The following is a 20,305-nucleotide window of genomic DNA, read 5'->3' on the forward strand; positions in this document are numbered from 1 at the left end:
ACCGCACTACAGGCCACATTACAGGCTGCAGTGGGTCGGGTTTCAGCGTCAAAGGTGGGCTGGACTCTGAATGATATATATCAAAACTTTACAGGCGAGAGTTAAACACAAGTTACAACAGTTTACAAGAAGCCATGTAACATATGAATGGGATTGAGATTGGTCATTGTACGGTACCGGAACGTCAAAACTATTACAGCTATTCAAGGTACTGAATTGTATTTTATCTCAGTGTGCTGTTGAATCAGATTTCAGCTCGCAGAACAGTTTTACTTGACGATGTCGCGACCATTATGTTAGGCCATTTTAATGCGAATCCTCGAGACTTGTTGGCTTTTTATTTATTTATTTATTTTAAATAAAAGAAAAAGGCATGTTTCGATGTTTAAAGTCGTCTTTGTTGGGGCATGTACGAGGAGGAGTCATTCCGGGCACTAATGGGAATCAGATGTTTTTAAAGAGCAGGCAGAGCAGAACAAAACTGTTATTTAAAGTCAACCCTTTGTTTATTCAGTTCACATATACATTTATATATATATAATTCATCATACAGCATGGATGAAGTCTTTGATCCACTCAAAAGCCTATTTGTGCCATTATGTATAAAAATAGATGCTGCCTATCAAAATGTGTATGCATAACAGTTATGTCAGCTTGTAAATCAACAGTTTTTAGTCAGAAATCTTTTTTTTAAACATGCACCAAATCTCATCTGATCAACAATCCTTGTAATCCTTGTACACTTTTTGAGCAGGTTCAGTAATAAGCACCCTCATCATGTCATTTTTGTACAGTGATGGGAACAGGCCCAATTCCAGCATGCAGGCTCGACCTGCCATCTAAATAAATGCTATCGGAACCAGCTGAACTGCATATCTGTCTTAATTCCTGTCCTGCTGCAACACGCTCTGAGCTTGCTCATTGATCCATAATGTGCTTTATAAACACACATTTTGTATGTTAGGTGAATCACATGCAAGCCTGTTCTAGTCTGCTTTATAAGAGCTTTTCTGCAGATCTTTTGGATTTAGTCAGGGTTCGATATTTTGTGTGATTCACAAGGAATGTTAAGCTTGTACATTTGAAGAGTTGAGAAATTCCTGAAGCGAATGTTATTGAATGCAAATCTGTGTATGCTCTTTGGATTCCCTTTAGGGTAGGGCTGTACAAAGACAAAGCATTCTCTAAAAAACAGCAATGATGGTATAGGTGAGCAAGATCACTTGTGTATAACTCATCCATGGTATTTGGGTGACTAACCATGGTATAGTCATGAAGCCATTATTGTTTGAAAATAACCTGACACTCCCTATTGCTAGTGTTGCAACCCAAATGCTTACTTACTGCTGCACATCTGATAAAATGTCTTGAATGATTACTAAGCTGATAAGACGTTACAACATTGTACTGTGCTACATGGTGGTTAAATGTAATGTAGAATTGCTACTTTATTTGTTTTGCACTTGGCTAGTCAATGGATTTTACCTTTATTAGCTTTCTTATGTTCGTTCAATTGAATTGAGTTAGGCAAGCTTGGCCACAGGAAATGTCCTCCTGCGGTTTTAACTTTGATTCAAAGTATTAATGGGGTGATGCTCATGAGTTTTTTGTAATCACTCATTGGTCCGTGTCAAAAGAAAGGTGGGGACATTTTTTAATGGATTGTAATCTAAAGATCCATGTTTTTATTGTAGGAGAGGACTGCACACACAGTACACTTCTGTAGTACTACATTCTTCTTGACCAGGCCTTGTTTACACATACATGGTTATTTTGAAAAACTGAGACATTTCCCTTAATTTGCGCCCTTTCGTTTACAAACAAACGGAGAACTTGCCTCTAAATCCGATTCTATCTAAAAACTCCGGCCAGAGTGGAGATTTGGAAAATCTTCGGTTACACTGTTGCATGTAAACTGAGACAAACGTATGTTTAGGCAGCCAACGTCACAGTATGCGCCAGAGCTCGCACCTACACCAAAAGTGCGACCTTGTTTAAAAGAGAAACAGGAAGTGATTTGTTGGTGTTTTTGGGATTCTGATTGGCTTACGTGGGCTTGAGCTTCTTGTTACACCGCCACCTAGAGGTTTAGCATGCTCTTGACGGCATATATATACACGGGACGGGTACGTGTCAATGAACACTTTTCTGAAAACTGACATGTGTGCACAAAGTTATTTTTGAAACCGGAGAGGTTGAAATGTCCGTTTATGAAAATAGCCGCTCACGTGTAAACGTAGTCTCAGTGTTTGTAGGTGGTATTTGTATAATTGATTTTTATACCCAGTCTGGCTGTTGAACCTTCTTGCTGCTGTCTTGGTCACAATACATCATTAGACTACCATGGCAAGGTCCTTCATGAATTTGAACCCTGTTACTCTGTTGAATGGATGTCCCATTTTATTTGTTTTGATCAGCAACTGTAGAGTCTGACACACCCTTGCTCTTTTGAAAATTTGAGCTTTAGAAGGTGTCATTTCAATGCATGAGGTATTGTTATGTCTGAGATGCAATAATTGCTCTCTTTCAGTTACCACTGTGACATAATTGAAGATCTGAAGAAACAAATTCTGCTGAAAAAAACTTACATTAGATATGAAACACTGAAAGTTTAGCTAAGAATGTCATTCAGGTTTGGAATGACAAATGTGAAGAGAATTTACTTTTTTTTGTAACCCTATAATGTTATACTCATCAAATTGTTATTTGTTGTGGCTACTGTATAGATAAGTCACCATTTAACCAAGGTTTTTGTAACAACAAGATTATCCTGTGCACTTTGCATAAACCAAAAAACTTAGATTTCACTTTAAAAGACAAGATTTGTTGGTTCAACTTATAAAAGTATGTTACCTGGTTCCCTAAAAATTTTGAGTTAATTCAACTTAATGTCAACCCGGATTAGTTGACATTACTAGAAATTTGTGAGGAAACCCGTTGCATATAACTTTAGTTTTGATCACTTTATATTACTTTTGATGTTATAAATGGTATTATAACACAAAATTAATGACTGACTTTAAGTCAATCATTGAATAAACGTAATTCTCCACAGAAACACACACAAAGCTGTGTTTTTGACATACATTGTCAGTACTGTGGAGAGAAACACAATAGAATGTTCTGAACAGGGTTCATGTACGGAAACACTGATCATCTGAACGGTGACTTCACAAAATTATCATTTACAACAAAACAGCATCAATAATATAAGAGCTTGAACCTATATGATATTTTATCAACAAATATTTGAGTAGAGTAAGTTCTTATCAGTTTTTATTATGTGAAAAAGCAGAAAATAATCAAAATATTCAGGCGCGAAGGATTATGGGTATTCCTCACAACATGAACTAATAATTTTAAGTTCATTTTACTTGAATGTTTTAGTTTAATGGATTTTGTAAGCTTAAAAGTTAAATCAACTAAACTTTTTAAGCTTTGGCTTCAAAACAGAAAATATTAAGTGATGTTTACTTGATTGTTTAAGTAAAGACAATATCTGGGTTAACATCATGTCAACTATTATTTTTAAGTTGAAATCACTTAAAATTTGAAGACAATCAGGTAATGTACTTTAAGTTGAAACAACAAATCGTTTTTTTTTACAGCAAAATATGCAAAAAAAAAATCTGAAAGATCATATCATATACATTCAGTTCAATTTAAAGGGACATTCCACTTTTTTGAAAATATACTAATTTTCCAGCTTCCCTAGAGTTACACATTTGATTTTTACCGTTTTGGAATCCACTCAGCCGATCTCCGGGTCTGGTGCTACCACTTTTAGCATAGCTTAGCATAATCCATTGAATCCAATTAGACCATTAGCATCGTGCTCAAGAATTTCAATATTTCTCCTATTTAAAACTTGACTCTTCTGTAGTTACATCGTGTACTAAAACAGACAAAAAAATTTAAAGTTGTGATTTTCTAGGCAGATATGACTAGGAACTATACTCTCATTCTGGCGTAATAATCAAGGACTTTGCTGCTGTAACATGGCTGCAGGAGGCGCAATGATATTACACAGTGCCCGAAAATAGTCCCCTGCTATTGAAAGTTACTAAGGGGACTATTTTCGGCTATCATGCAGCCAAAAAAGTGGAGTGTCCCTTTAAATGTATTTATATCGTGCTCTTATGCAGTGTTGAATCGTTTCATACCAGGATTTGAAAAAAGGAAAAGACAAAAAACAGAAAAATGATTAAATATACAAAATAGAATACAATGTATTCATACATAATTATAAGGGATTATTATAATGGTAACACTTTACAATAAAGTTCATTAGTTAACATTAGTTAATGTATTAACTAACACAAACAAACCATGAGCAATACATTTATTACAGTATTTATTCATCTTTGTTAGTTAATAGAAATAAAGTTTTTAATTGTTTGTTCATGTTAGTTCGCAGTGCATTAACTAACGTTAACAAGATTTTAATAAAGGATTAGTTAACATTTAATTAACATTAACAAAGATTAATAAATGTTGTGTAAGTGCAGTTCATTATTAGTTCATGTTAACTAGTGTAGCTAACTAATGTTGACTAATGAACCTTATTGTAAAGTGTTACCTGATGTTGTATATATATACAATACAATGTATGACATTTAAAGAATATTATACAAGGTATACATGTCAGGGCACATGACAGTCATAGCAAATGATTGGGAAAGTAAGTTACAATTAAAACAGATGTTTTTTGTCACCACACCTAAATCTGTTAGAAAGTGGCTAATGGCTTACACAGTAGTGTTTTAGCCTGAGGTGGAAAATGGGTTAGGTCTTCTTATCATCATGCCCGAGAGTTATTATTACCCTGTGTCAATCTGCATTCCTGACTCACTTCAAGACAAGAGTGCATAGACACTTCAACAAAAGTGTTAAATAATCAGACACCCAAAGTCAAAATGCCAGTTGGTGAATAAGTGCTGAGATGTGAATGACAGGCAGACATCAGCTATTATGGTCAGACTGGGAAAAAAGGGTGTGTATAAGCTTCAGCAGTGTGCTTTAGTAAAGATAGGGGTCTTGAAGTAAGTCGTGACCCAATCAATGTTTGACGCTGTAATCTGGACAATGCTGTAAGTGTCTGTGTGAATGTGACTCAAAGTGCAAACAGAAAAACACCAACACAAAGGCTTAGTTCACCCAAAAATGAGAATTCTTTCATGATTTTCTCACTTTTCTCATAAATTTATTTGTTTTGATAAACACGAAGGAAGATAGTTTGAGGAATGTATCCAAACCGTTCATGAGGCCCATTCACTTTCATAGTAGTAACAAAGAATACTGTTGAAGTTGATGGGGCTTATGGACCGTTTGGTTACAAACATGGCTTAGGGTATCTTTCTTTGTGTTCATCGGAACAAGGAAATGTATACAGGTTTGTACCAACATGAGAGTGAGTGAATGATGACACAATTTTCATTTTGTTGTGAACTATCCCTTTAAACTGTCTGAAGTCGTTACATTAAAACTTTTACTTGGAGTTAGTACACATTTTCTTGACCAAATAAACACACCGGACAACTTGCTGTCAGTACCCTTTACTTGTGTGTTCTGTGTTATCCGGGAATGAAAAGCAAATACGCATTTGGTTTTCCTGCCTGGGTGATTCTCACGTAAACTTGGTTTTAAAAATGTCAAGCATGAAAATGTAAAAATTGCTTAAATTTACTTTTGTTTCCACCAGACATTGAAAAACAAAGTCTGGAGTAAATGGGAACATTAATTTAAAAACTTTTACTTATCATTTAACACTTTTTGTAACATAATTTAAAAAATTTGTCCTAAAAAATCTCATTACTGCAACAGTCAGAAAATCAACACTGACATATTTTCAAAATGACATGACAAACCTGAAAGAACATAATTTGGAGATTCTGCACATGCATTTAAAATCAAAGTATTATGCTTCTATTAATTAAATTAACATTTAATAAGCATCTGTTGCGGTAATGATAATCAAAATGTCGTGTAAGCATTCTGACAAGACAATATTTCAAATTAACTGTAAAAAATGATCTTACCTGGTAGCCATCTTGAAGTAACTGGTCAATGTGCTTGGTCACTCAAAATCAAACTTTATTAAAATTCTGTATGTGTGCTTAAACTGTTCTCAAAAAGTGTTGCGGAGGATGAGAACATCAGGCATGGACACATCATTTTCCTAATTTTTCTTCATTATTATTATACATGAATATTCAGTAAATATTTTTTCTGTCATCTAAAGTAGTTTAGCAAAACATCCATTTATTTTTTTTCTTAATATGTTTGTGTTAATTTGATTAAATTACAACATAACGCATGTTCAAACACAGCCGGACACATTGCGGTAATGAGAATTTCAGCAGAAAATGAGATAAAATTTACAATTATAAATTCTTATGTTGAAATCACACATTGTGCAAGGTAGAACACAGCATTGTGTTAATTCTGATGCTTTTTAATGTTACTATATTACACATTTTAAAGCTAAAATCATTAGTGCCGTGGTGTTTCAATGGTTTCGTGAGAATCACCCGCCTTGTGAAAGTGACAATAGCTTAAGCAATAATCTCCCACTCACAAGTCCACCAACTCTTAGCTTAATGTTTTCAATAAACCATTCAATATCAACTGCAAACACTAACATGCCATAACATATTGCATTCTTTGTTACTGTATGAGTGATGTTTCTTACAAATTCAAAGCCATATCAGACCAACATTTGACTGTGTGTGGGTGATGCTATTCTTTCAGTTGTATGAGTCAATATTGAAAAAGCGAGAAAAATGGACTGGCAGATGTAAAACTACACAGAGAACAGTAAATGCCTACTGTATACAGTACAGTACATGCTTACTGTACTTGTATGAAGGCCAAAGTGTCTTATAAAAAGATATCAGGTTAAAGGACTAACGGATTAGGGATGTGCCGATCGGCTGCAGATCGATATCGATCTCATTAAATGACTCGATCAGTAGTACTAGTTAAATTTGCCTGGCCAGAGCATGGTTTACAAGTCTGTGGAGAGGTTTGGCAGGCAGGCAAGAATTCAAGGACCTGTAGCTGTATCTACCTTATCTCACGGCAAGTCGTGTTATTGTCATAAAATATTTGATTCATTTATTTGTGTTATAAAAGGGACAGTAAGTAGGGTGTTTAAGTAAATGTCTTTATTCATAAATATGTCCTCATTGGTGTCAAATGACCTCTGCCAATGATCTGACTTTTCTTTGTAAGCTTAGAATTTCTTCTCTTTACTTACATTGAACGGGTAAGTCCAAGGAGGCTTCCATGTCGTTTCACCATGGCTGCGTCCGAAACCGCATACTGTATAGTAGGTACTGAATTAGATGAAGTACCTACTTACTTGGCGTTAAAACAGTAGGTACTGTATAGTATGAATCCTGGTAGTATGAATGAGATTCGGACGTACTACATCCGCCATGTTGCTACATCACGTGACATATGTCGTCATCACGTCGTGTCATTTCAGCGCGAAAACAGCCGCGTGCCTCTTCTTCTTCGTTGGATAACTCCTCGTCCGGGGCATCATGGGATAGTGTAGCGTCCATCTTATGCACACTGCAAAATCTAACCGGAAGTAGTAGGTCATCCGGGTACTTTTCGCATACTGATTTTCGAATACTATGTATTCGGACATACTACTCGCTTCGGCTACTGCTTTTCGCGTACTATATAGTATGTAGTAGGCGGTTTCGGACGCAGCAACATATTATTAAACTATAATAGCAGAGAAGGACAAAAAGCACTAGAATACCAACGCGTTTTCATTCAGAACACGTGAACCAGCTGTAACGGACAAGGAGATCAGTGAGTACATAACGGCTACCGTAGTTGCAACACGCATTTGGAAAAGGGAGGCGCTAAAGAGCACTATTCATTTGAATGCAAAATACAAATTTACAACCAGATGGGGGTAAATCCTACTTATTGTCCCTTTAAATAAATTAGGAATTTCTGTTGCCACTGGAGCACGAATGACTTTTTCGTGTCACCCAGCACAAACTTCTATAGTTTTTCTTGTCTGTGCCACTCGTAACTTTCTTTATTGTATTATTTTTTTTTGTTTTTTGCTATTTTTAAATCATTGTCGCTCGGGGTTAGATTCGGCATTTGCGTTAGGATGTTATTTTATGCACTGGTTTCTACATGTTTTTTCCTCCAACTTTTAAAACTATTCTCGCCTGGATTTGGGGTTTGGGTTAGAATGTCACAGAAAGTGATTCTAACCCCAATCCCATGCGACAATGGTAAAAAAAATAGGAAAAACAATGACACGATAAAGAAAGTCGTGCCACAGACATGAAAAACTACTTATAGAAATTAGTGCATTGCAGCATTATGTTTTGTGTAGAAGTATGTACTGTATGTGCATTATGATTGACTAATCTGCTCATCTTTTTATTTAGGAAGTGTTGAATAAATTGGAAACACAAACAGCATGAACTCCCAAGGCAGCTATGCCAGTAGCTTCTTGTTTCAGTATTAACACATAAGTCAAAAACAATACCGTGTTTATTTCCTATTTATACAGGCTTGAACACGTTACAAGCGAAACTATTAACATAGCATGTCTTGTTACATTTGAGTCATGATTTTCCATTTGTCATTACTAACAATCAGTTATTTTGTGTGTGTGTGTTTTGTTTCAGTCCATCAACGATGAACTGAATGCATCTTTGGCCACGGCAGATGAGCTGTCTCGAGAGTTTAGCTCTCTCCTGCAGGAAGCCGCTCCAGCCGTGCCAAGCACTACTTCAAAGGTACCAAACAAGACTGAGCTGTTTTTATTCCTCTTAAGCCATCCTATGAGTTCCAAAAGGCTAAATCCAGAGATTAAACCTAGATATAATCAGGATCAAGTGTGAGTTTTGTTTCTTGACCTTTTCTTTGGCCTTTTGCAGATTACCGTCCCCATACCCCAAAACAGCAGCAATGGCAGCGGTAGTTACTTTAGTGCAAACAACAATGGAAATAATAGCACCGTGGGAAACTTGTCTTTTTCTCAAAGCTCGACAAGCACCACAGAGCCCAACCAACGCATGCTGGATTCCACCATGAATAGAAAAGAATCCAACCTGGACGTACCTGTCATGAAATTAAGGCCTTCATCTCCCAGTCCTTTAACCCAACAGAGCTCCCCTTTCATTTCCAGCAAAGACTATTCAGATACAAGGTATTCCTACGACCAACTGACACCCCCTAACATGTCTCCAAAGTCCCAGAGGTCTCAAGATCGAGGCGTGAGAACAGGTAGTTATGGGGAGCAGACCGCCGTATCTAGCTCCATTTATGACAACAAACCAACTCGCAGTTTGATGCAGCCTTCAAGTAGTCCCTTGGCTTTGTCTCCAAGTCCAAGGGCACCTCAGCCTTTCACTCAACATGGAATCAGCACGCTACCACGCAACTTCCAGCCATTCAGAACCATGGGTAACTGCATTCGTTCCTTCTTTTTTTTGCTTTTATGTGAGCATATTGGAATTAAGCACAAAGGCCATGTGTTATGCTGCGTTCAGACCAGCCACGGTAGAAGCATCAAGCGCGAGTGATTTCAATGTTAAGTCAATGTGAAGACGCGTTAACGCGCGTCTATAGGTCTGTAATGAGGCATTTAGCGTGCTGCGGACTAGACGCGATTCCGCCTCATATGCGCATCTAGTTCGCGCTAGCGTTAACCAATCAGGAGCTTGCTCTAGTAGTGACGTTGTTACAGAAAGCGAGCGGAGTTGCAGAAGCCCCTCCCATGACGCAAATTAACACGTGAATGTCTCAATGACTTGGATTTCACGCGCGACCTTTACGCGCAAAAGAAGCGAGTAAATTCAAAATCTTCAAGCAGCAAACTAGATGCGGTAGACGCGATTTTGACACCTTAAGCGTGGCTGGTGTGAACCCACGGTTACAATGATTTAACTACTGTATACTGACAGTGTGATGGTTTTGTTAACACCAATGTTCAATAAGCAGGTATCTTCATAAAAAAAATGGTTGTTTTCCATTTCCCATCAATAGGCAAATCAGCTTGGTGAATTAATATAGAATATGTGGCCACACTTATGATTTTTATTTAATGTCAGCTGTTTGTTTTGTGTTTAAATCATTTAAACTGCAATAAGTTGTTTGGAAAAGTGCTGTATAGATAAAATAGATTTGGGTAAAGGTGTTTTTATTGAGTCAAAAGTGTCATTTTATATGTGACTAATATATGCGTACCTGTCTGTGTACCTCATTTTTTTAGAGGAGGGAATGCAGAAGCAGAAAACTCCCTCTAAGTGGAACGAGACAGACCTGGATGTTATATCTGATAGAAAGCCTCACCACACCTTTGATAGTGAGTCCTTGTACATTAAGCACATATGGATATGGAGCAGCCCATTCGCTCTCTCGATTTTAATATTTTTTCTTCATGCCACAGAGAATGAATGGATTAGACCGTCTGTACCCAACACTAACTGGAAAGAATCAAATCTGGACGGCCCTCCTTCCACCAAAAAGGTATGCAGATTTTGTGGGGTGTGTGTGAAGGTGTTTTTTTTTATTAGATCTGCCTGTTTAAATTTTGCTTGGGGCACTATTACAGCCTTTGTTGAATTATCTGGAATTGTATTTGGAAAGTTGTTGATATTTCCTCTGTATTTCTCATTCTCACATTCTTTAACACTTTGTCAACATGCACCTTTATCAGACCATCTCTTCAATAACTTATTTCTCTTTGTTTTGGAATTAAAAATCACATCAATTTTTGCTTGCTAGAGAACTTGATATTTAACGATTGACTATAAATCTTTCAAGGCAAAAACTTACCATAATCTCCCAGATTGATAAATAAGACGACAACACAAGTCAGACACGTGCCTTCTGACAACAATTGATATCTTTTCATATTGTGCAATAAACTTAAAATATATTGTATTTTAAACGAATCAATAAATATAAATGTTGTAATCTTCTTGATCAAATTATGTCTTTTTATATTAGAGATGCAGCGATAGCCGATTATTCAGACTGATATCTGCAGATACCGATGCCAATAGTGTGGTAGTTGTATTAACTTGCAATAACTTAATTCTGAATATTAAATCTTCTTTTTTTTACATTTTTATAAACAGAGCTCAAATTCATTGCATATTCCTGTTTTCTTTTGATGGAGAGGATATATTGGCCATGACTATCTGCTTGTTTAAACTATTGTCCCATTGCAGATACTGATTATTGGCCGATATATCGGTGCATCTCTACTTTTTAAATAAGTTTGTTCTATGAAATATGTTTAACTCTTTCCCGGCCATTGACGATTTAACTCGTCAATTAAGAGAAAACGCCTCCCTGTGAATGACAAGTTTTTCTAGCAATCCGTATTTCCGCTATTATCCACCAGGAGGCGAACACCCTTAGGGCAAACAGTTAAAACTCTGTATGTTTTGATCATCGCTATTAAAAGTCTTTCACAAAAATGAAATTATCCCAGCTTTTTGCTCAAAATTTGATATTTTTTAAGAAACTTACCCATATTTGAGAGGTGATAAAAGAGAACAAATGAAGGTAGGTTGAAACTTTTTTTATATGAAAGCAGAGGGTTTGTTCTTTTTATTTGATATATTTATATATTTAAAGAAGAACATTTTCTGGAAGGCATTAAACTTTTGTGAAAATCTGGTTGCCAACTTTTTTTTAAAAAACGCTGGTGGGGAAAGAGTTGTACCTTTTATCTGTTTGATCTTATTTTCAAATATTTTCAATTTTAAATCAAAGTTTGTAATGTTGAGATTATTTTCAGATTTGATTGGTTTATTTTGTGCTTATTGTATTTGACAAATTAATTTCATGAATCTCTGCAAATAGCTGATGATTTAAATCAGAGGTTTTAAATAAGATAGAAATAACATTCGAAGTGCTAAGGATCAATGCGACTCAAACCTGTGCAGTCACTGTAATGCTTTTTTTATAGAAATTAGAACACCTTCCAGGTATGAGAAACAAGTACAGACAATTCCTATTCTGTAACATGATTTTTTTCTTGCCGTGTTAGGTTTCACCCTCTTACAGCTCACTCCCACGAAACACCCGTATCAATGTGCCCCCTGATCTCACCTCAACCGGCAGCTCACCCTACGGTCCTCAGCCCATCATCTCCCGTATCTCCATTCCACCGGCTCTGGAAGCCCGCAAGCATAGGCCAATCCCACTCTCTGTCATCATGAGGCTTCAAAACCCCTACTATACTTTAAATGACACCAGATATACACCTGATCCAGTGGGAGAGCACCAGCAAGGATTTTACCAACAATGTGTGCCTTTGCCCAGAGAGTACTTCCGGCCTGTTCAAGCACCTCAACCTCAGCAATCTCAGAGACAACCTAACTACTATCGAGAAGTACTTTACCCTGGAGATGTGGAAGCTGAGCTTGAGAAACAGGACACAAGCAAAACCGATGGCTCTTTAATTGATCAAGACAAGAGACAAGAAGATGAGGGTAAGGTGGAGGATTCAGAGATGCCCCCACGACCTCTCAGCCCCACACGACTGCAGCCCATGGTGGCACCGGAAGCAGAAATGGTCGCTGACGTAGAGGAACTCATGCGGATACGGTCCGAGTTCCCCAGGGCTCTGAAGAAACGTGGCTCCACTGAAATCTCTCAACCGTTTACAGAGTTGCAGATTCCCAAGCCCAACCATTACAAGCAGATGATGGGCAAACTGTTTCGCAGGAGGAGCATCCGCATCAAAGAGGAGCCCATTGCCGAAAGCGGAAGCTCTTCGGATGGAGAAGAGAGTCCCAAAACTGCTCAGAGACCGTTCACAGAGATACAGGTCTCGGGTGAACAAAAAGTAAGGGGATTAGAGATTAAGTATTCTTTACATTTTGTAGGATGATTTTAAATAAAAAGCATTAAATGCAGGGTCAAAAATATCACTTTAGTAGATGAACTGATGTTGTTTGTAAAGAAAAGTCTTATTATCTTTAATATTGACCATGTCAAGGATTTAAATCGATGTAAAATCACTGATCGAAGTTTTTGATGCTGCTATTCTTATATTTTAGTATTATGAGACTATTTAGCCTGGATTTCACAGATTTTCACATTTTATTTTTTAATCTGGAATTATCCACCTGCTTTCACAGTATCTTCGGTCTATCTTGCGAAGGACGAAAAAAGCCTCTAAACAGTCCGCACGGAGGGCTCATCTGAACCCACTGGTGCTGATGTTGGATGGGGCTTTAGTGGGAGAATTGGAAACTGTACAGAAAGCTGCACAGGAGGTATGTTAACCTTATCTTCTGTTTAGAGTTTAGATTTAAACTCCCGTATGCTTTGAAGTGATAGTAACCGTATCATTAAACTATAATCAGACTTAAAGGGTACATATCATGCCCATTTTTACAGGATTTACTATAATTCTCAGGTGTGTTGCTCAGGTGATGTGTCTGTGAGGTTCCAGATGAAAAAATACACTACAGATCATTTATTATAGCATGTCCAAAATGCCCCTATTTGGGTGGAAGCAAGAAGGCGCTTTTTTCTTGTATGTACCTTTAAATGCAAATGAGTTACAGTTTGTAAGGCGTGCCCTTACCAACAGACAATAGGCGCTTTTGGTTAAAAATATATCTGATTCCTGTGAATACAGTCTGAGACAATAGTATTGTTAGCTGCATTAGCCCTACAAAGTGCTAACAAACACATTTAGAAAAGCTTTTTAGGTCTAATTAACCAGTTAGTCGGTGGCTGTGGGCGGGGCTTTGTTTGTGTGATGTCACATTAACAAGAGAATCAAAACAGCATGTCTAATGAGACCGCTTTGGCTTAATGGGGATTTAAAAAGTAGGAGTGCGTTGATTAGTTTTTTATTTTTGGGTGTAGTGTTTACACACTGCCAACATACATTTAATCCAAACACCTTGTAAAAATTTTATTTTGCATAATTTGCATAATATTTGCATAATAATAAAAATGGAAGCCCTAGGGTGGCATTTTGGGCGATGACTTGAAATTCTGTTAGTTAGAAGGTGACTGTAAGCAGCACCATAACTGTTTACCCTACTGAAAAATCCAGCTAAGACCAGCATAAGCTGGTGAGCTGGTTTTGGCTGGTCCCCAGCTTGGTTTTGGCTGGTTTTGCTGGTGTAGGAAGCTGGTTTTGCTGGTGTAGCAGGCTGGTCTAGCTGTGTTTTGGTCACATTTTAAGCTGGTCTAGCTGGTCATGCTGGAATACCAGCTGGCCCACCAGCATGACCAGCTTTGTCGGGCTGGGAGGACCAGCGTAAACCACCTTAAACCAGCTAAAGCCAGCTACCAGCTTGTGCTGGTTTTAGCTGGATTTTTCTGTAGGGTAGTCCATGACTGCATGTGGATTAGGACATATTTTGTGTTTAAAAAGCAGGTTGACAAAGTGAAGAACAGAACAGGGGTGCATTTTTAAAGTTAACATGCCATCGCAAAAACGCAGCATTTTGTAATTCTTCATCACAATGTGTCCCTGTATAGATAAGTGACCCAAGCATGGCAAATGATGAAGGCATCACAGCCCTTCACAATGCTATCTGTGCTGGACACTTCCCAGTGGTCGAGTACCTGGTACGGATAGGGGCTAACGTTAGCGCTCCAGACAGCCACGGCTGGTAAGCTTCAAAAGCAAGTGTTTATTTTAGCATGTGCAGTATTTTTGTACGAGTACACTCTGATCTTTTTGGCAGGACGCCCCTTCATTGTGCTGCATCCTGTAATGACCTGGAAATGTGCGAGTTTCTTGTGCGGAACGGCGCGGCGGTTATGGCTGTAACGGACAGTGATGGCGCCACAGCAGCACAGAAATGTGACCCATATGCCGTGGGCTTCGAGAAGTGCGAGAGCTTTTTAAAAGGTGTGGATGATGTGATGAGAAACATTAGACACAAACAGACATAATGCCTAAAACTTGTGTTTAGTTATATTTAGTTAGTCACAATGAATTGCACATTCCTGAATTATTAGTAGTGTACACTCATACGGGCTTGGAAGGACAGTGAGCCAATCCATAGACTTTTGGGTGGAGATGAAATTTAATCCTCCCTTATTAGAAAGTCATTTGAGAACTTTGCGTTTTATATGCTATTATTTTGCGCCAGCACTTGTCCAGTTTAATGGTTTGCGTTTTTGTTTAGGTGTGGAGGACATGATGGGTGTGGAGAACAGTGGGGTGGTGTACGCTTTATGGGGATATCAAGCCCAGGCTCCGGACGAGTTGAGCTTTAAAGAAGGAGACATGGTGACCATACTGCAGAAGACTGAGGGTGTGGACTGGTGGTGGGCTTCACTGTGCGGCCGAGAGGGCTTCGTACCGATCAACTACTTTGCTGTAAGAGATCACATGATGATATCAAATGTTTTAACTGGGCCTGCAAAATGTACCGTACTTTCCGGACTATACGATGGTGCGAAGTATAAGCCGCATCATTAAAAAATGCGTCATTAAGACGGAATAACATATATAAGTCACAGTGGACTATACCTCGCGTTTATTTAGAAAATTATTTCACAAAATCCAATCCGAAGAACAGACATTTAATCTGGAAAGGCAAGTTATTCAACTAAACAATAGCAGACAGAACAGCAGGATGAATAGATGTCTGTACGTTAAAGTAATATTATCCGGTATTTAAACAATAGCATACAGAACTTACCTGGAAGGTTGAATAGGCTAAATTAACCGAACAAGCCAACTAGCGTAAAGTTTGCATACTCGTCATTACTGAATCCATTGAATTGCATAAATACAGAAGCAACATATAGCGGACTCTTGCGGCTATAGACGGTAATATTGTCTCTTGCCTCATAAATGTCAAAATTAATTCATACTGACTTACAAGGCGCACCTGACTATAAGACGCAGCACCAGCCAAATTATAAAAACAAATGCGGCTTATAAGCCGAAAAATACGGTATCATAATGATCGCAAATGTTCATATTGTAGTAATATTAATATGTAATAATAACATTCTATTCATGTTATTATCCTCATATTCATACCAGATTTCATTTATATTTTATCAACAAGTAATCTGTTATAAAATGCTAAATGGATTTGCATATTCATCTGTTTCTAAATCATTAAAATATAAATTATAATTTATTTGTAGATTAATTTAAATGTATATTTAGTTTCTTAAATGCGCAAGTTACTTATTATTTAAAAAATAATTTAAATTATTTAAATAATTTAAATTGAAAAAGTAACTAGCCAAAATATAAATATGAAGAATAATAAATAATAATAATAATAATAGTTTATCTTTAAATGTAATCCAATACCGTGATAATACCTCCTACCACAACAGAAGTCATACATAAGATAACATAAAGAGCTGATACCGTCACATGCCTATTTCCAGCTGGCCATTTATGGTTATTAGGTGGTCCAAGCTGATGTTAATAGTTGATCAGCTGGACTACCAGACAGTAATATTGCTGTAAAATTTGTGCTGTAGGGGGGAGTATTCAGGAGTAATGATGTTACTGCGCGCCGAGGTCGAAGTGCTGCTTTAGTTCTCATTTTTGATCCGCTTAAAAATCGCCACGTTTTATTTTGTGCCACCATACTTACTTGTGTAACTACTCATGTAACAGTCTTTGAAGAGGGAAAACATGGAAGTGTTTGGTGGCTTCTAAATTCATCCCTGTGTGGATCCTAAGGAATGAATGGGGCTAGGCTAAATGCTAACACGTTCACAACGCGCTGTACAAAGATAAAGTGCACGCATTGAATAAAGATAGATATATATTAATTTGTCTAAATTGAGGTAAGAACATAGTAAAATATTGAAAAACGGTGGTGTTTTCCTTTAAAGTAAGATCACCTTTGAACAGACAATTTTCCAAAAGCCAAGTTTATTAAAGTGACAAAACCTGTTTTTTCAGCCGAGGAAAATCAAAGTTGGATTGTTATGTAGCAGTAAATAAATTGCACAACAGGGACAGGTTTTCTCCACCAAGGTGTTGATGAAGGGATAGTTCACCCAAAAATGAAAATGACAATAAACAAATAAATATGGAAGTCAATGGGTACCGTCAACTGTGTGCTTACCATCATTTATCAAAATGTCTTCTTTTGTGCTCAACAGAATAAATAAACTCATACAGGTTTATAACAACATGAGGGTGAGTATATGATGACAGAATTTTCATTTTTGGGTGAACTATTAAACCTAAATTATTCTGGTCATGTATAAACTTTGTTATTCATATATTCCTAAATGTTACTCAGCATTTAAGGTCATTGTTGGCTTCCCAAAAATATTTGTAAAATCTTTTATTGGCAGGTTCTTGGGTTAACTTGTTTTGTCTCTCTCTCTCTCTCTCTCTCTCTGTTTCCCCTGTCCAGCTTTTCCCAAAAGTGCGTCCGAGAACATTGTGCTAAAGCAAAGAGCCGATCTACAGACTTCAGATATAAGGTGTCTGAATTGTGCCTGGCCGGGAATCTGTCTTCATACGTGTGTTTAAAAGCGAGGTCTTCGTGTTGCAAGACTTCTCTCTTTAAATTGTACATTGGGGACAGCTAATGGAATTCTTAGCATTCACACTGCAACCATTTCAGTAAAAATGTTGTATCATCTCCAGTAATTCACAGTGAAATCTGTGATTGGAAGTCATTCGCTGGGAACCGATATATTCTCAAGTGAGTTTACATAATCTTAACTATAAATGAACTAATAGTAAGTGCACTTTTGATCTGTAAATCTGTGCTTTACATACTACTATACTGATTCATTTGGCATTTAAGACAGATTTACACATTGCATGAGCATACCTTCATACTTTAGAGAATTATAGTTTAATCGTTTGTTTGTATGCTCGTTTTCTATTTGTGGGACTATTCAAAAAGGACGTGACTTCATCTGTCTGTCAGTATTGCCTTTGTCCTTGCATACTTAGTGTGTTTTGTTTATTAGTTGTTATTAATTAGTAATGATGATGAATATTGTATGTGTCAGTGATGCATTTGTATGATTAGTGGCCTAACACATCTGATTATTTACAGTATTTTATATAACATGTTAAAGGTTTTATTGCTGGCTGTCTGTACCCCACTGTTTCATGGGGATCTTTATACATGAAATATGAGTAAATATTTACTTCTGAAAGTAAGACACGTACTTATCATGTGGGATGTGCACTGTATGTTTGCTTGGATGTAAAGGAAGTTTAATGGGGTTTAGTTGTGTTTGTTTAGTCAGTTAGTCATAACCATTGACTGTGACTGTTATGAGATGATAAGCAGTACTCTTTGTAATACGGTTGCACAAAGGTAACTTAAATAAATATAGTTGTACATATTTGGAGTGTTTGAACAGCATGAGAGAAGGAATGTATGTGTGTGCTATATTAAAAGCCTCCAGTAGAGGACAGCAGATTGGTTTTACACCAAACCCCCTTGCACCTATAATGACCCCATTTTTTCCCAGAGAGGTGACTTCATATGGCATACGAGCTTAATTATCTTGACCCTCTTGGTCAGGTACAAATCCTATATTATGTTATTTTTTGTATTTTAAATAATGATTTATGATTTGAAATTTGTGATTTTACTGGCGTCTTTGTAAAGTCATCCTAAATAATTAAAAAAAATTCTGTAATACACAGTCACATCTATAGTGTCTGGTACTATATGATTTAAAGCACGTTTAATACATTAAATATCTACTGTTGTGTTTACTTTAGTCTATTTTAGGCAAAGCATGCTAATAAGTCATCGTTTTAATTAAACTGCAGAGGATTCTTTTAATATGCACGCTATAAAAGAGACAGGCTTGTTTATCCCGACCCTTTCCAAGATTTACATCAGCATTACGTGAGATGAATTATTTTATATCCATGGAAATATAGCTTCAGGCATAACACATAGGTACACATAGGCACTGGGCATCAACCAAACCTTGATGTTTATAATATTTTTATGCTTGTGGTTAGATTACGTAAGCCTCAAGTGGGGGCTTTATTCTCCTACATACAATGTTCAGAGTACCATAGAATAAGTAAACATCACTGTGTACTGAAGTCACGGCCAGGTACTCATGTGTGGAGATAAAATAGCTATCTGTACTTGTATAACAAAGCCAGATGTCCTGTGTGTTGGTGTATGATAAGGCATAGAGTATGTCACTGTAAGTGCCGTTCTTATATGTAACAAGAACAAATGAGGAGCTCAGATGCAAAAACCTCTATGTGCACCTTCCATACGACAAAAACGACATGGTAGAGTTATGTGTATATGAACAGTTTGCTTCCAAAATGAGATAACCTCAGTTTTTCATTTTTTTCAAAAATCATATTTTCTGATTGTGCATTCAAATTAAAGCAACACTATGTAGTTTTTTACCTTTACATAATGTCTCTAAAATTATTTCAGTGATAGAACAACTTTTAACTGGACAAATTGTACTGTTGCTGCAACCTGAACAGCCTCCTAGCTGCTACAAGTAGACTCTGAAAGTGGTGGTGGAGGGTAGAGCACACAGCCCCACCCCTCCCCCTGCCTGCAGAAGAGTGTCTGATACCAGGCACTGTTGCGCTTTTCAACCACATGGGGGAGCTCTAAGTCATTTTTACATGGAAACTACATAGTGTTGCTTTAATGTCAATTAAACTGCAGTTTGTTTGTTTTGATTTAAGTCTTCATAACTAATAATATACAGCTAAGTAACACAATAAAACACAATAATAACATGATAATAACATGTTTTGACCAAAATGTTAAAAACGGAGTGATCTCATTTTGGAACCAAACTCTTCATATTTAAAATAAAAAAGGATATATATATGAAATATATTTTGGAATATGTTTAAAATATATATATTTTTCACCAATATATTTTTGGGCCATTTTTGTATATTTTGAAATATGTATTTTAAAGCAAGGAAATATTCATGTCGCATTGTAAGAAAAAACTTTGTTTATGTTACAAACCTGTAAACACAAGGTTAAAATTAAATATATTTTCATCTTTCAAAATTAGATTGTATTTAGCATAAATTTAAAATATATTTTGGAAAACATTTTGCCATATGGTTTGTAAAATTAGATAAGTATTTGCTTGCCATTGAAATACATTTTGAAATATATTTAGTTTTAACATACACTATGGAGCCGCTAAGGGGACATGGAGCAAAAATTAGATAAAGTTTAGTTTCGCATGTGCACGCGAAACTATCGCGTTTAGTTTCGCATGCGCACGTGAAACTATCGCGTTTAGTTTCACGTGCGCACGTGAAACTATTGCGTATAGTTTCGCCTGCGCACGTGAAACT

At 36.8% G+C, this 20,305-nt stretch overlaps 1 protein-coding gene across 3 annotated transcripts; it reads left to right on the forward strand.

Moving 5' to 3' along the window:
• The first annotated feature begins 2 nt into the window (after positions 1–2).
• ppp1r13l (protein phosphatase 1, regulatory subunit 13 like) lies at positions 3–18,333 on the forward strand. 3 transcript variants are annotated; one of them, XM_073853508.1, is made up of 13 exons: positions 65–208; positions 8,427–8,491; positions 8,661–8,780; positions 8,922–9,450; positions 10,259–10,351; positions 10,436–10,515; positions 12,050–12,850; positions 13,146–13,283; positions 14,509–14,642; positions 14,718–14,884; positions 15,165–15,358; positions 17,122–17,158; positions 17,382–18,333. In XM_073853508.1, exons 2-12 carry the CDS (start codon positions 8,459–8,461, stop codon positions 17,128–17,130), a joined length of 2,298 nt encoding a protein of 765 aa, XP_073709609.1. In that variant the 5' UTR covers positions 65–208; positions 8,427–8,458; the 3' UTR covers positions 17,131–17,158; positions 17,382–18,333. The 3 variants fall into 3 exon arrangements, with proteins under 3 accessions (XP_073709608.1, XP_073709609.1, XP_073709607.1); XM_073853507.1 differs by lacking the exons at positions 65–208; positions 17,122–17,158 and adding an exon at positions 3–54; XM_073853506.1 differs by lacking the exon at positions 17,122–17,158.
• Positions 18,334–20,305: the final 1,972 nt, after the last annotated feature.

This window comes from Misgurnus anguillicaudatus, chromosome 15 (genome assembly GCF_027580225.2).
Source record: "Misgurnus anguillicaudatus chromosome 15, ASM2758022v2, whole genome shotgun sequence".
NCBI classification, from domain to species: domain Eukaryota; kingdom Metazoa; phylum Chordata; class Actinopteri; order Cypriniformes; family Cobitidae; genus Misgurnus; species Misgurnus anguillicaudatus.